Below are 16,908 nucleotides of genomic sequence, written 5' to 3'. Positions count from 1 at the left end.
ACTGATGATGAAGCACCGAAACTCTAACCGACTCACTCTTCATATGTGACGGTGCTACTGTGTACAGGTGAAGGAATTTTTTCATGGTCCATGAGGTTTAACTTGGGGAAAGGAATCGGATTTCCCTTTTTCTACTCCGCCGGAACTTCATTCAATTGTGTATTCATACTCATGCTGTAGCCAGTGATTTTTGGTTTGCTTTACATTATTAAATCAACTAAAACTCACAACCAAGCCGTGCAGTCATTATGGTGGGGAATAAACAAATGAATACGCGTAAGAGTGATGCGAATTAAAGATCGATCAGATTTCGGTTTCTATTTTATTTGAGCGCACGGCAGGATATGTGACGATTGGAGGTGCTCTCCGGTCTATATAAGCGCGCCGCCATCTTACATTTTCCAGTCTCTGCTGTTCGAGCTCGGTACACACCAACCGTCTAAGGAGGGAGTCGACGAGGGCTCCCCGCTGACGCTCGCCTTCACATTTTCCTCGACTTTTTCCCATTTCTAAGTGGCTTTTACTCTCCAGGATCCGAGGGAACAGAGTTGCTGAGTTGACAAGGGTAGGCTCCAACATTCAAACTATTGGCTCCACTCAGTTTCTCCTCTTTTCTTGTCGGGCTCTCCCTGAACGCCAGCAGGAATCGAGACGGGTTGTTGTGTGCGGGCCGGCCGGGGATGCTGCTGCCCCTGCTAGCGAGCCAGCTGCTTTCACGGCAGATATTTGGGATCTGCCAGCCACCGCCTAATGGGAACACACACATTTTTACTGATGTTATTCATTGTCTTTATGATAGCACTGTATGGCGTCGGGTAATATAGACAGTAATTAACTTAATAATAGTATGCGATGGTTTTCATTGCCTCCCAGTTTCTTTGGAAACCTCAATCTGGATTTGGGAGTAAACGCCGATGCCGTGTCGTCGCTTGTTTGAATAGTTAAGGTTAGCTTACGATAGCCAAGGTTAGTTAGCCTAACCACTATTAGCCCAGTTGTGCTGCTCGACTATTCTGACTCATGTTTGCCCTACTTGAGTTTCGCCGTTCGCTCGGTTGTTTTTACAGCTGGTTCAGCTTAGCAGACTCTTAACTTGACCGGGGCGAAGATACACGTGTGTTAGGATGGGTATACTGTGGCCATGTGTACAGCTTTACGTGTTAAAACTCATTTATTATCGTTAGCAGAGTTGGGAAAACTGGTGAATTAAGGTTCAACCATAACGCAAACGTTTCTTCCAAAGTTCAGTTTGAACTTCGTAGAACTGTAAACCGCTCGAAACTTTGATGTGAAATTGAGCTGGTTGCGGGCAGAATCGCTGCAAACGCATAGAAATGGTTTGTATTAAAGTCAATTTAACGTTAAATGTCCGTGGGAGTGTGTTTTCCATTCGTCCTTTTAAACAAAGACCGACAAATTCCTCCCAGCCGCTGTGCGTTGGGAGGAAGATGAGGAGGAGCCAGAGTGTGAAGTTTGAGTCATTGGTGTTGGAGCAAGAAAGTCAGGGGCAGCCAGCAGCTGTGGGGAAGAAGGGCTGCAGTGCACTATTATTTGTATTGTGTGTTGATCTCCTTCATTAAATGTTATATTTGGGTGTTCACTTTTTCGCATGGTCCCGTTGCACAGCCTGAGGCTCGGATTGTTTGGCTGCTGCGGAGGGACAGACAGGTCGCTACGGAGAAAAGTTGGATGCCCCGCTGCTGCTCCGCCACCCCGCCGATACCGAAAACCGGCGGGGTGGCGGCTTCTGTTGGGGGAAAAAAGCAGTTTGTTTTATTGGGTTTAATGGCGCAAAGCGACGTGGTGTCTCTGTGTTTAGATTAAGATTTTATTTTATTTTTTTTTATTTTTTACACTTCAATGACTTATTTTGGTTGCATGGGAAAGAATGACTTAAGAGAGAGACGGGGAGATAAAACGGCGACTGAAGGATGTTGACATCTCATCCGGTGGCTCCAGATTTTTTTTTTTTAAGTCTCTGAACGACTCAGCGACTGAACTAGTTTTTTTTTTTTTTTTTTTTTTTTAAAAAGGTCAGGACAGCTGGGTCGAGTGTTTACCTCATTACTTGACTAATGTCGCCAGTCTGATATTTTCATGCCCCAGAAATCACTGCATTGTCTTTGACTCTTGGGTTGGTGTCATAGTGGTTTAAAGCATTTGTTTATTCGTCTTTCTGCGGTCTCTCAGTGAAATCCCCGATCAGATTACACAATGGAACAAAAAAAAAAAAATATCGACATACCTCTCATCTTGTCAGCGAAATTTTTTTTCTAGCAGTGCATTAAAAATTTTAAGACGGAAGCGTGGGTGTAGCCTACATCAGAGACCGGTAGTGGTATGTTTTGAAGTAATAATGCAAGAAGACTGTTTCCAGTGGTACTGCCATTACCTAATGCACTTATTATTCTTTTTTTCTCTTGAATCACCTTCGTGTCTGCATTTAGATGGCAATTGGTAAACAACTTGTAGGAATGTTCATTAAGATTTTTCAGAAATGCATTTCTGACAAATCAGTTCTGTCCTCATGGGGAGGCAAGGAAAAAGTTATTCCCTTTTTTATTAATAAATGTTCAGTTAAACGCCTACTGGTGATAATATTCCAGTATTTTACTTATTTTGGAGAATACATCTTTAAAGAATTGTATCTGCTTTTTTGTACTTCTCTCAATCCTTTCCATCTTAATTAGATTGACAATTATCGAACAGGACAAGGGAAAAGTCATAATGGGGGGGGGGGGGGGGGGGTTGCTCGGATGTCTCCCGGGGTCCCTGTTTCTCCGTGGGCATGCATCATTTTGCAGTTGAGACACAGACCAAACAATGCAGCGGCTGCAGGCATTGAGCTCATTGTATCGTTGGCAGCCAGCAGTGAGTGCTGCTGACCCTGCACATTACTTAGCTAACACCGAAGCCTGTGGCAGCTCCTATCTAGCTGCTTGTGCCGATAATGCAGCTTGTTTGGGTCATTAACTTATATGGATGTATCGGACCCAGTTTTTTTTTTTTTTAATTTTTATTTATTTATTGTCACATGAGAGCAAATGGGTTGTACAGGAGTATAGATGGATTTAGTTCTTTTGAAGTTGTTTTTCTCAAAGATTTTTTTCTTTAACTCAAGGACAGTATATTATCTCTAACAAATTAATTTTGCATATATTTAAATGCCACTGTATGCCAGGAAGATAAAATTAAGCCCCAGATGTCTACAGGCCAAATGAGGAAGTGTTTTTCACACAGTGGTGTATTTATTTTTTTTAATGGCAATATCATACTGTCCTCTTTACAAAAGGTAAATATCGTGGCTCAATTGTGTTGTGAATTTCAGCTGTGAATAAATAGATATGGTTTCCAGCCCTCCTACACTTGGTTTATTTAAAATTTCCACAAATTAAAAAGTAAATGAGAGAGATGATACTCCCAGGGCAGCAATGTAACGGAGGTATTTTTTAGTGTTACTCATCTGCCATTTATTTGTCTTCTGCTTGACGATATTTAGGAATGCATGATTTCCCACATAGTTTACAGATTTCTTTCACACTCACTTTTTTAGATAATTGGTTACACTCAAAAGGCATATTAGACTGTATGGGTATCACTGTGGACCTGTAATGACCTACTGTTTTTTTTTTTTTTTTTTTTTACTTGTGGGAGTCTATATGAAGTTGTCTTATGACAGATTTCAGTCGTCTGGCTTAGTGCCTAATCTTGACTCTGTGCATTGCAAGAGTTACATGTGGGAAATCCTTATGGTTCACATAGCCAAGGTTGCCACCATGTTTTTGAGAGAAATCAAGTCTCCTGCAACAAAATTTTTCTTTGGGGGTACTGTTAAAACCAACCTCCCAACAGAAACAGTTTTGCTGTTCATCTTAATATTCTTTTACGTTTTCATGTTAGTCATTGTCACATTAATGAAGTCTGACCCCCTATTTGAACAGCATGTTTTTCCGTACTATATTCAGGACAGTGTAACAGATTGAAGTACACTATGCCCGGCCATACAGTTCTGTGCTGGAGCAGTAACCCCATCATTTTATATTGACCTGGGAAAGTAGTGCTGGGGTTACACTTTAATTCATAGAGCTTTCAGTGTATGTGCCTGTGTGCATGCATATTACCTTGCCGTGTGTGTGTGTGTCTGTCAAGAAGATAAGCTACCTGTGTTACCTATGCTTGGATCTTTCCAAGCATAACTACGTATGATCTCCTTCTTCGCCTCAGCTCGCCTTGGGTACATATAGTTCAACTTATCCTGCTTATACTGCACAAGACCAACCATCTGACTGTGGTGACTGGTGTGTCACTCAGTAGTCATCTGGTTTCAGTTATATGGCTTTAACTGGACCAGGCACTACTCTACATATTGGATTTCACATCTGGCTTCAAAGAAACTCTATTTTAGATGTTTGTGGTTAGGCTGCTAGCTTGATATCTAGGAACTCATACTGTAATGGGTTTTTTTTTTTTTTTTTTTTTTTTTTTTTGTACAAACGATCAGAGTCAGACTTCAGGGTAAGGCTGCCATTTGTGCCTCTCAATTGGAGACCAGACTTTTCTTCTTTGGCCATCAAAAAAAAACTATCATCTGCTCAGTTTCCAAAGCCAGATGTTAAGGACCACATTTTCCACCAGTATGAATGATAAATGGTTCCACAGTTCGCTTTGATTGTATGTTTTTTTTTTTTTTTTTTATCTAGCCTTGTGTGGGACATATGGCTCCCATTAGGACAGGGCTAGGTTATGTGAGGGCAGGCCTGCAAAGCTCTGGAGGATGGCGTGTGAACAGTGAATTTGAGTTGGTGCATTTGTGGTTAGAAGCAGCAGGTTTGGAGCCTGAGTCAAGATTGTGTTTTTAATGACACAGCTGAGCTGGGTGGTGTGGGTGTGAGAGGAGGGAAGTAATTCAGAGCAGTAGTTTAGCTGTCCTTGTGTGTATTGGAAGCCATTTAATGCCACAAACTCCTACACATTCACAGGAACTCATGCTGGACTGATTTTTACCGCTGTGTCAGACTTTTACGTTTTTCTGTATGTCCACTTCCATTTGTAGGCCTTTTAGTCTTCTCTTTGCACTTTGGTTTTCATTTGATTCAGTTATATTCTTGTTTTTGAAACTTACAGTATAGAGCATTTTGCTGGCAGTCTCCAAGGAAAACAAAAAGATCAAACCTGTAAAGTGACCAACTGCAGTGTCTAAATGTCTATTTATGGGCTGTTTGTGAGATATTTGTTAGTGTTGCTCTGTAAGAAGAATGTGTTAAATCCTTTCCAGACACTCAAACACCAAGTTGCATTCGATCTTTAGCAAAGACTAAAGAGCAGGAAGGTTTTTTCATAAGTGGTTACAGCATTCGAAAACTATATGCCTTAAATAGGCTCTCATAACGTAAACTTAAGTAGTGAGTTTTGTTAATGTCCAACCTTGATTTTTTTTTTTTTTTTTTTTCTCTTCTCTTTTAGTAGAGCTGGGTGACTACAGGCTTCATCATTTGGCCAGACTACTTGCTGCTGTCTGCTAAATGCATTGTGTAAGCCACACCACGTGCCATTAAACTTTTTGGCCAAAGTGTTTAATAGAATGAAAAAAAACACCCCTCAGTATCATTTTGATATGTGAAAAGACCTGAGAGGTGTGTGTCTTGTCTCAACAGAAACAATCAAGTTAATCCCCTCACTTAATATTAAGATAGCCTGTTCACATCTGGCAGTTAAGTGTGATATCTTGAAACGGGACCTCCAAAATTCAGGGTTTGGAGGTAGATTGTCCTGTCTGTCTGGGGAAAAAAATAAGGTAGCTCACACTTCCAAAGAGAGGATTAAAATTTTAAGGGATACTAGTCAGATATCATTGACTTTCCCATTGTTAAGCATTACTTTGTTTTAGTTAGTTGAAATAAACTTGTTGTGGCCATAAGTAATATATAACACCACTTTTAAGAGTCATGGCAACTAATTTCTCAAATTGCTATTGACCTAATGATAGGTCATCGATTTGCGTTGTTATATTTTATTACACATTTTAAAAACAAATATTCACAAATATTTCTCACAGCCATATTTGCATTATTATTTTCAGACACAAAGTTGCCGCTATCACCAACTACATCTGACCTTAAAACAGTAACACAGCTGCACACCGGTGGCATTAAGCCTTGTGGCAAAAGGCAGCTGCTCAGAATGTGGATCTAACATACTGACGTTCAGTGAGGACAATTGAAAAATAATCCTCCAAAAGCTGTTTTTGTTAGGATGAAAGTTGATTTTTGGTTACTTTCATACACACAGTTAGACCAATATGATACACAGGGTATAAATTTCGTTGCACTTTATTTTGTGTGTAGTGGCAAATTGCATCGATTTTTTAATGTTTTGAACTGTGCTAAATAGATTTTGTGTGCTTAAGGATGCAGAGTTTGTACTTTTTTCTGAACTGTAAATTTATGTAGAAAAGCGTAATGTGACAAAATGTCTTTGGTTTAGCTGGGTTGGTTCACTGCAGGAAAACTGTATCTTTCCATCCGTCAACTCTACTTGCTCTAGAAGGGTGTAAATCAATTCATGACTCTTTTGTTACCATACCCTTATTTTCCACCAGTGTGCCTCTTGCTCTTACAACACGCCCAAAATGATATGTCATGACTGAAAGGGCTATGGTCTACATTTTTCCATAGGATTTATCTTGAAGATATACCTTTTTGAAAGGGTCTGAAAAAATGGGTTTATGACTGAGTCCACAGCCCCCATTTCGGTCTCATTTTAGCTGAGATTTTCCTCCGCATTTTCCCTATTTCCTATTTTTGTGTGTTTCTGTCATAACATTTATCTTTGTGTAAGAATTCAAAACAGTTTTTTGTTTCAGTTTTCTTTTTTCTGAATTAATCCCCTCTCGCCCGCTCTACCTCTCTCCTGCCATTGCCGGTGTTTACTTTCCTGCATAGTACGGTTTTAGCTTCAAAGCCCGCGCAGGAATGCCTATGCCCTCCTCCCTCTTCATGCTCTTTTTTTTTTTTTTCCTCCACCCAGTATTCCACTTCCCCTGTCCTTCCTCACCTAAATAGTTGCTAGCTGCTATACTTAATGGTGGCTTTGTGTGTGAGCTGCTGCTGTTTGCATGGCTGGCTTGACCACAGGAGGAAATCCAAGGAAGGGAGTTGACAGGAAAGGAAAGAAAGCACGGGAAAGTCACTTGACTACGCCGTTTCTTTTTAAGAAACACTGCTGCTGCCCCTGTTTTTCTGCCTTAATCTCTGCTGTGATTTCTTTGTTTTTAAATGAAACATTTGGTTTTTGACTGGAAGGAAAGAGGATTGGCAGTGAGCAGGATAGAGGGAAGGTGAGATGCTACTGAGGCAGTTGGACTCATTTGTTCTTTTTTTTTCTCTTTCAGATCAGGAAGCTGTGTCGGTCGTGGTTTGAGAAAGGAACATGGCTTCCCAGGGTAAGTTAATTGTTTTCAGAGATGCAAAGTCTTTCACCTCCTTGCTCTCTGCAACTTAATTTCATTTTTTGTCTGTATCTCTCCCTCTCTCTCTCACAAACACACACAAATTGTTAAACTTTACAGCAGTTCAAAGCTGCCTCTTCTCCTGGTGCAGATTTTTTCTCATTAGAGCAAAGTGAATTAGTTATTGATTTCGATTTGAAACTTGGAGCAGGTGTAAAATCAAACTTTATGCTCGAAGAGGTCTTTACTGGTAAATTACAATTATCGAAGTATGAAAATGTGTGAAAAATAAATAAAAGCACAGGAAACAGCTTAGAAATCCATTCAGTGCACTGGCTATAATTCACTGTTGAGGCAGCTGGTACCCTCAGCCACTCAAACAAGCAGTGTTACTGTGAAATAATAATTAGGGTTCCACTATAAAAAGACTTAAATCACACATAGCCACCCCTTTTTATAAGTCTTTTTGTCGTAAGATGGGATAAGTGCATATAATTTTATAGTGAAATCAGTAATCAGATACTTGATTTATAATAGTCATTTTACTACTGGCAGTAATCGTCTAGGCGTACAGTAGTTTTTTTTGTTCATACGCTTTATATCTGATAATATCTGGTTATATTTCCTTGTCAGACCATGCCAGCTCACCTAAATAGACTCACTCACTACACTGTTCTAAGAAATTACAAGCTGACAGTACCTGTTTCTCTGCATTGTGTTGTTAGTCATCTGCTACAGTGTGGACAAGTTTTTCAAGTTGATTATCAAATTGCATATGTTGATCTCCTTTATACACAGCTACTGCTGGATTTTTTAATACTTTGTTTCTTACAGCTGATCTGATGGAGCTAGACATGGCAATGGAGCCAGACCGTAAGGCAGCAGTCAGTCACTGGCAGCAACAGTCCTACCTGGATTCAGGCATTCATTCAGGGGCCACCACCACTGCACCCTCCCTTAGTGGGAAGGGCAATCCTGAGGAAGAGGATGTCGACAACAACCAGGTTATGTATGAGTGGGAGCAGGGCTTCAACCAGAACTTCTCCCAGGAACAAGTACAAGGTACGGCATAATACAATTTGTTGATCTTTTGAGGATGATCTGTTTACTGCCCAGGAAATCTTGGGCATGTACAACCTAAATAGCAGCTTAAAACCCAACTTAACAAAACAACTCATCTTCTGTCCTTTCTAGACATAGATGGTCAGTATGCCATGACACGTGCCCAGCGGGTGCGTGCAGCGATGTTCCCAGAAACTCTTGAGGAGGGCATGCAGATCCCATCGACACAGTATGATGCAGCAAACCCTACCAATGTCCAGAGGCTGGCAGAGCCCTCACAAATGCTCAAACACGCTGTGGTCAATCTGATCAATTATCAAGATGACGCTGAATTGGCAACCAGAGCCATACCAGAACTCACCAAACTACTCAATGATGAGGACCAGGTAGTTGTCCATAGAAACAGTGGCACAGAATTTATTTTTTTTTCCCCCAGCTATCATTCCATAACATTTGTTGTCCGTCTGTCTCTAGGTCGTAGTAAACAAAGCCGCAGTAATGGTCCACCAGCTTTCAAAGAAAGAAGCTTCTCGCCATGCCATCATGCGCTCCCCTCAGATGGTGTCTGCTATTGTCAGGACCATGCAGAACACAAATGATGTGGAGACAGCACGCTGCACTGCGGGAACACTGCACAACTTGTCCCATCACAGAGAGGGTCTGCTGGCCATCTTCAAGTCTGGAGGAATACCAGCTCTAGTTAAAATGCTTGGGTATGTAAAAGGAGGATGGAGGGATAGTTGATTTGGAAGGAATTTGGAAGTTCATTTATTAGATGTACTGTAACTCACCAGTGTAGGGAGCAGTGCGGTTTTTCAACAAAAATAAGGATTTTCTTCTTTTCTTGTTGGTAAATGGCTACTTTTTGAAAGTTTCCTAACAACTGTGATAGAGAAGCATGAATAATTGTAACTGGCTAGTAACTTACCAAAGGCAGAGGATGTGGAGAGAAACTGAATTAATGTTTTCATTTGTTTATTTCAAAGTGGGACAGTAATCTAATACTCTGTCTGTTCTGCAGTTCACCAGTGGACTCTGTCCTGTTCTATGCCATCACCACCCTCCACAACCTCCTCCTGCACCAGGAAGGAGCCAAAATGGCTGTCCGTTTAGCTGGTGGTCTACAGAAAATGGTGGCTCTACTCAACAAGACCAATGTCAAGTTCCTGGCCATCACCACTGACTGTCTCCAGATACTGGCCTATGGCAACCAGGAAAGCAAGGTGAGTAGCAGGAGTCTCTGATATTCCAAGGCAACAGTACTCCACAGTGACCATCGTGAGAACATTAAAAACCTAATGTTTTTGTTTTCTGTTTGTTTAGTTGATAATCCTGGCCAGTGGTGGCCCCCAGGCATTGGTCAACATCATGAGGACTTACACCTACGAGAAGCTGTTGTGGACCACAAGCCGAGTTCTCAAAGTGCTGTCAGTCTGCTCCAGTAACAAGCCTGCCATTGTAGAAGCTGGTATGTCTCATAAACATTCAAGTGTTTGTAATATGAGCCTGAATATCATTATACATATAGTGTGTATTCAAGAATTAAGTTTCTTACTTTTGGCTTATTTTAAATGTATTTATGATGGCAACCACTGCAATATTTAAAAAAAAGTTTGTCAAATAACAGTAAATTTATTAATTGTAATTTTTCAAATGTGTAATGTGTTAACAGCTCTAATTCTTTCCATGTTTGTCCTTCTGTCCAGGAGGCATGCAGGCTCTGGGACTCCACCTAACAGACCCCAGCCAGAGACTGGTGCAGAACTGTCTCTGGACTCTCAGGAACCTATCAGATGCTGCCACCAAACAGGTGATGAGAACTGCCAATTGTGCCAACACTGAAGTTTTTTTTTGTCAGTGAAAAACAGTAGATATATTTACTTAACAGACTCAGGAGCCCACCTTCTTTAGTTGGGTCTTTTTAATTGGCATTGCTGAGCTGATACAGGGACAGAATATGTAATCCAACATTCCTTCCATGTTAACTTGATAACTGTCTTTCTCTCAGGAGGGAATGGAGGGTCTGCTAGGAACTCTGGTCCAGCTGCTTGGCAGTGATGACATTAATGTGGTGACCTGTGCTGCTGGCATTCTGTCTAACCTGACCTGTAACAACTACAAGAACAAGATGATGGTCTGTCAGGTGAGTGTACATATATACACACACACACACACACACACTTTTAAATTCAAAAGTTATTTTATAAATTTGGGTATTTTTCACACCTGTGTTTTAATTTCTAATACTATCTAGACAGTAAAACGGAATGTCTGATGTACCCATTAATCTGTCATACTATCTGTCCCTCTGTAGGTTGGAGGTATTGAGGCATTAGTTCGCACAGTGCTTCGAGCAGGAGACAGAGAAGACATCACAGAGCCAGCTATTTGTGCCCTGCGTCACCTCACATCTCGACACCAGGACGCTGAGATGGCACAGAATGCTGTCAGGCTGCACTACGGTCTGCCTGTGGTTGTCAAATTACTGCATCCGCCGTCACACTGGCCACTCATTAAGGTATACAAGGACTCACACAGACTTGCCAGCAGAAGTCAGCCACAAAACCTGCTCTTCATACTGTCAGCCAGTCATTTGGCTGTTCTTTTAGTGATATTTCCACTGAACTGGTTTACATTTGATCACACCTTGAAGACAAAATAAAGGGGCCAAACCTGGCTTTAAAAGCATGTATGTAAAAAAAAAAAAAAAAAAAAAAAGGGTGCAGGCTACTAACCCATGTTGGCAGCTGATTTCCTCAAGATTTACTGTTTTGTTGTGCATTGAGAATGCACTGCCTTCCTGCTGTAAGTTGCTTAGACCTGTAACAACTCTGCAAATCTTGCTTGTTTTATGCCCAGTCAAATGTAGAGTCTGCAAAATACACCTGAGTGACAAGTCCAGGCCTAATATACAGTTAATATACAGATAGTATACTGTTAGTTACATATGTATCTGGACAGTGACAGTTTTCGTAATTTTGCCTCTGTACACCACCAAAATGAATCTGAAACGAAGCCATCAAGATGTGATTGAAGTGTAGACTTTCAGATTTAATTCAAGGGGTTTAACAAAAATATCACTAAATATTTAAGAATTACAGCCATTTTTATACATACTCTCATTTTTACTGATAATCAGTTTCATGGCAGGGTGTGGCTTGTTCCCTCCTTATTTCATGACAAATTAATCAGATAAAAGGTCTAGACTTGATTCCAAGTAGTGAATTTACATTTTGTAGCTGTTCATGGGAACTCTCAATATGTGGTCCAAAGAGGTGTAATTCAAATGAAGGAGGCCATCAATAGGCTGAAAAAACAAAACAAACCTGTCAGAGAGATGGCAGAAACTTTAGGAGTGGCCAAATATGCAGTTTGGTACATTCTTAAAAAGAAGGAATGCACTGGCGAGCTAAGCAACAGCAAAAGGCCTGGAAGACCACAGAAGACAAATAAAGTGGATGATCGCAGAATTCTTTCCTTGTTGAAGAAAAACCCTTCACAACATCTAGTCAGGTCAAGAACACTCTCAAGGAGGTAGGCGTATCATTGTCAAAGTCTACAATCAAGAGATGCCTTCATGAAAATAAATACAGAGCAATTACCACAAGGTGCGAGATTGGACTTTGCCAGAAAAAAATCTAAAAAAAAAAGCCTGCCCAGTTCTGGAAGAAGATTCTTTGGACGGATGAAACCAAGAGGAACTTTTACCAGAACAATGAGAAGCAATTGGAGGAGGAAAGGGACGACTCATGATTCACAGCACTACATCATCATAGTGAAGGCGGTGTTAGGGCATGGGCATGTATGGCTGCCAATAGAACTGGGTCACTAGTATTTATTGGTCATGTGACTGCTGATAGATGTAGCAGGATGATTTCTGAAGTGTCTAAGGCTAAACTATCTGCTCAGATTCAGCCAAGTGCTGCAAAAGTGATTGACAGTACAGATGGATAAATATTCTAAACATACTGCGAAAGCAACAAAGAGCTTCTCAAGGCAAAGACATGGAATATGCTTCAATGGCCAAGTCAGACACCTGACCTCAACCCCACTGAGCATGTTTTCACTTACTGAAGACAGAACTGAGGGCAGAAACTAAGCATTTGGTGTTCATTGGTTCAAGACATCAGGCAGTCATTGACTGCAAAGGATTTTTATGCGTATTAAAAACAATCCATATTTATATTATGTTGGTTTGTCCAATTACTTTTGAGCCTCTGAAAATTAGGGTCTATGTATAAATATGGCTGTAATTCCTAAATGGTTAATTTGATATTTTTGTTAAACCACTTGAATTCAAGCTGAAAGTCTACACTTCAGTCGCATCCTGACATCTTCATTTCAAATCTATTGTGGTGGTGTACAGAGACAAAGTTATGAAAATTGTGACACTGTCCATACTTATGTACCTAATTGGAATGGTACAGTCTGTCACACAAATGAGACAAAAATGGTCCCAAAATACAAACACAACCCACCTGTGGTCTGTCAGAGGGAATGACTTCAGATTAAAAAATGACAATGACATTGTATTTTAAAATCTTGTGACTACAAATCTGTACTTGACAATATAGCTTTTGACTGTGATCCTTGTTCGGATGTAACCATAGCTACCCAAAGTGACATTTAAAATACACTTAAATAACTCTTTTCCTCCATCAGGCTACAGTTGGTCTGATCCGTAATCTGGCTCTGTGCCCTGCAAACCACGCTCCTCTGAGGGAGCAGGGAGCCATCCCCAGACTGGTTCAGCTGCTGGTCAGAGCACACCAAGACACACAGAGACGCACCAGCATGGGAGGCACACAGCAGCAGTTTGTGGTGAGCGCACACACACCTGCACTACAAACACCAGCCATGGCATGATGGAATATTACTAATTGTTTGTTTGGTTTTTTTTGTTTGGTTTTTTTTAGGAGGGAGTTCGTATGGAGGAGATTGTGGAAGGCTGCACAGGAGCACTTCACATCCTGGCCAGAGACGTCCACAACAGAATAGTCATCAGAGGACTCAACACCATTCCACTCTTCGTACAGGTAACATTCCTCAGCTCAGTTTTCCTGTTCTTATGCTTGCCTTGTCATGCTGTAATCACACCAGCACATCTCAAAAAGTGAACCCAAATAATATTGAGCATGTTGATTTTCAAGAATCCAAGAATTATGATCCTTCAGTAAAGTGATTAAATTATCTGAGGTATCTCTGGATTAAAGAGGGAGAATGTCTCAATAAATGCCACATTGATGTAGTTTGAAAAGGTGGTGATCAGGAAAGAGAGGTTTATTGTACCACCTGTTGTGTTTGTCTTCACACTCCATGAGACTCTGCTTGTTGCATCTTAGAACATGTGGTCTGGCGCTGCAGAAGACATTGCAGGTTTTTCTAAGCAGCCTGTCTGTGTTTGTGTGTGCAGCTGTTGTACTCTCCCATTGAGAACATCCAGCGTGTAGCAGCAGGCGTCCTGTGTGAGCTGGCTCAGGACAAAGAGGCGGCTGAGGCCATCGAGGCTGAGGGAGCCACTGCCCCACTCACAGAGCTATTGCACAGCCGCAACGAAGGAGTCGGTATGTACGGAAAAACACATTTACTTACTGCCATCATTCAAATAATGGCTACTACTAAAAGGCGACTAACCCCCCCCCCCCCAAAAAAAATTCTTCCCTCAGCCACCTACGCTGCAGCAGTTTTGTTCCGTATGTCAGAGGACAAACCACAAGACTACAAGAAACGCCTCTCTGTAGAACTCACCAGCTCGCTCTTTAGAACAGAACCAATGGCCTGGAACGAGGTATGATGCACTCAAAATCAGTTTTGTTCTTTAACTGCTAATCAGTATATTTGTACACACAGAATGATCACTTACATTTTGTCCCATTTAAAACTGCTGCCTCCGTGCTCATCCTTCTCTGTCTGTGCATTGCTCTGCAGACTGGAGACCTGGGTTTGGACATTGGAGCTCAGGGAGAGCCTCTGGGCTACAGACAGGAAGGTAAGTCATCGCCTCACCTCTGGTTGGCTGGGAAGCTCCCAGGAGTAGCACAGGAGGGGACAAGGATGTCATGAATATCAGAGCTAACAGAAACAACTTTTTTTTTTTTTTTTTAAATACTGATTGGGCATACAGTCATTGCCTTTCTGTTCTGGGTAATTCTGTCCTGTTAGTTTCTGTAAACCTATGGACCTCCTCTGCCCCCTTTTTATAACTGAAACAACTAAATTTTGTCACAGTCCAATGACTGAGCTCCATCTGTCCCTCGCTATTACTGCTGACGACAGGATTGGCTGTTAAAGGTCATGATACACAGGCAATTTGAGACAGTGGTGAAGGGCAATAACGCTTTCAAGTTAGAGAAGGAGATTGATTTTTATCCCTGCTGTCAGCCAGAATAACACAGGTGGCTCTAAGTAATACAATACTGCTGTTTTTAGTTCTTGTCACAGTTGTCCATCTAAATTTTGCCAGTGAACCAGGACCTTGGACTGTGTACTGATCAATAAGCTAAGGGGCGTGCATTGGCTGTTGATTAAATCTGCACTGCTCTCCATTCCTCCAGCACTAACAGTTTTAATTGGCTCTTAGCCAGCTAAATGAAAACAAAGACTTGAAGTTGGTAGATGTATTGGAGAACCGCGTGGCCACTGCAGATGGATTTCTGTTGATGGAACCAAACTAAACACAGTGAAGTAGGCCATGGGTTTAGCTAAATTCAAAGTCTAACAGCTGTAGTTTGAACAGAGTTGACCAATAGTTCTGAGGATGGATGGTGTGCTGTGTTGCTGTGTAGTGCTTCGATTGAATGATCATACTACTGTGTGACAGCTTGGTTTGTTAACATGCTTCTAACAACTGCTCTGCTTCCCCTGCCTCTCCTCCATCCACTCCTGCCCCACCCCCAGACCCGAGCTACCGTTCCTTCCATTCGGGGGGTTATGGAGGAGACACGATGGGCATGGAGCCCATGATGGACCATGATCTGGGTGGAGGCCACCACCCAGGCCAGGACTACCCCCCTGTAGAGGGGCTGCCTGACCTGGGACACGCCCAAGAACTGATAGAGGGCCTGCCACCTGGCGACTCCAACCAACTGGCTTGGTTTGATACCGACCTGTAAATACCAAGACCAACATTACACTACACTTTCTACTAGGTAAGAATATCTTTACACTCACTCTGTAGCCTTGTTAGCTGAAATGAATGGTAGCCATTTCCTGGGCAAGATGTAAAAGTAGAAGCACAGCGGGGATGTTTTTTGTCTGGATAAAATGGGTGAGGGGCGAGGATAGTGGATTTACTCACTGAGGCTGCTGCATGGTTACACTGCTAATTGCAAAGCTGTGTGATGTGGTGTCTCTGTGTGTGATGTTACTTGGTGTTTGATCTGTGTGTGTGGTCTTTACCAAAGCCTGTTCTCGGTCTCCTTCCTCTCACCTCATTTCTTCTAACTTTTCCACTCATTTCTCTCCTCCCTTTGCAGCTGTATCATGTGATCTGGATGAACCTGCATTGTGATTCGCCCATATGGAGGAGGCGGGGTTTCAGAAAGTGCCTGAAGATGACTCAACAACAGCAAGCAGAGTTTCCTGTCTATGGGAACTCCATTGGGACAAACAAGATATAAGTGCGGTTCTGTTCTGGTCTCTCAGCCTGACAGGGGGCTGACATCAAATCCTGACATGACACATGGTTTTTGATCTCAACGGTTGATTTTCAAAAACCCTTTTTATGTATTTTGTTTTCCATTTTTACTTCTTTTGGTTGTTTTACTTTTTTATTCTGTTTTCCAAGTCTGTAATGGTACAAACTGATTCTAGTTTGCTTTTTTTTTTTTTTCTTCTCAATATTCTGAATTATGATACTCATCTCTTGTTTTTGCAGTCCCTTGTATCTTAAGTCTCTTATAGTGTTGAGTTTTTTTTTTTTTTCTTTTAGTGGTAATGCTCCATCCAAGTAAAAAATCTGATCACATTTTAAATGGTGTCCAAACACTAAAGTTAATCAGTTGAATTGTATTCTGATGATCAAGTGTAACATTGTGTAGCTTTTGTATAAAAAAAACATAAATTGGAAATCATGGTCCAAATATCAAGCTATTTTCTTGCTTTAAAGGTGGACACTGATGTGTCTTTGCTGTTCCAAAGGGGGTGTAGCTGACCTAAACTGGATGGGTGTGGCTGTGAAAGGATAGGGGTGGAGGAGGGCTTTTACTGGTCTGCTGTTACTAAGGGGTGGGGTAGTGGGAGGAGCTGGTTGCCGTAGCCTGCTGTGTTCTGAAACAATAAAATGGACTGTCATTTCACCTGGGTGCCTCAAAGTCTCATTTCACCAAACACCTTAAATCCAGGAGGACACAAGTAACACAGCAAGACAGCAATGTTTGGAATAAAAATGTTCTAAAGAG

General features: G+C 41.5%; 1 protein-coding gene across 2 annotated transcripts; it reads left to right on the top strand.

Annotated features, from left to right (window-relative positions):
• The first annotated feature begins 395 nt into the window (after positions 1-395).
• Positions 396-16,806, top strand: ctnnb1 (catenin (cadherin-associated protein), beta 1). 2 transcript variants are annotated; one of them, XM_040118620.1, is made up of 17 exons: positions 396-565; positions 7,391-7,441; positions 8,282-8,509; positions 8,642-8,895; positions 8,984-9,222; positions 9,531-9,732; positions 9,833-9,977; positions 10,216-10,319; positions 10,518-10,652; positions 10,824-11,027; positions 13,172-13,330; positions 13,426-13,545; positions 13,923-14,073; positions 14,176-14,297; positions 14,438-14,498; positions 15,407-15,657; positions 15,985-16,806. In XM_040118620.1, the coding sequence occupies exons 2-16, from the start codon at positions 7,429-7,431 to the stop codon at positions 15,619-15,621; spliced, it is 2,352 nt and encodes a 783-aa protein (XP_039974554.1). In that variant the 5' UTR covers positions 396-565; positions 7,391-7,428; the 3' UTR covers positions 15,622-15,657; positions 15,985-16,806. The 2 variants fall into 2 exon arrangements, with proteins under 2 accessions (XP_039974554.1, XP_039974555.1); XM_040118621.1 differs by lacking the exon at positions 15,407-15,657.
• The last annotated feature ends 102 nt before the right edge of the window (positions 16,807-16,908 follow it).

Source organism: Xiphias gladius, chromosome 22, assembly GCF_016859285.1.
Source record: "Xiphias gladius isolate SHS-SW01 ecotype Sanya breed wild chromosome 22, ASM1685928v1, whole genome shotgun sequence".
NCBI lineage: Eukaryota > Metazoa > Chordata > Actinopteri > Istiophoriformes > Xiphiidae > Xiphias > Xiphias gladius.
This window is presented reverse-complemented; position numbering and strand designations above follow the sequence as displayed.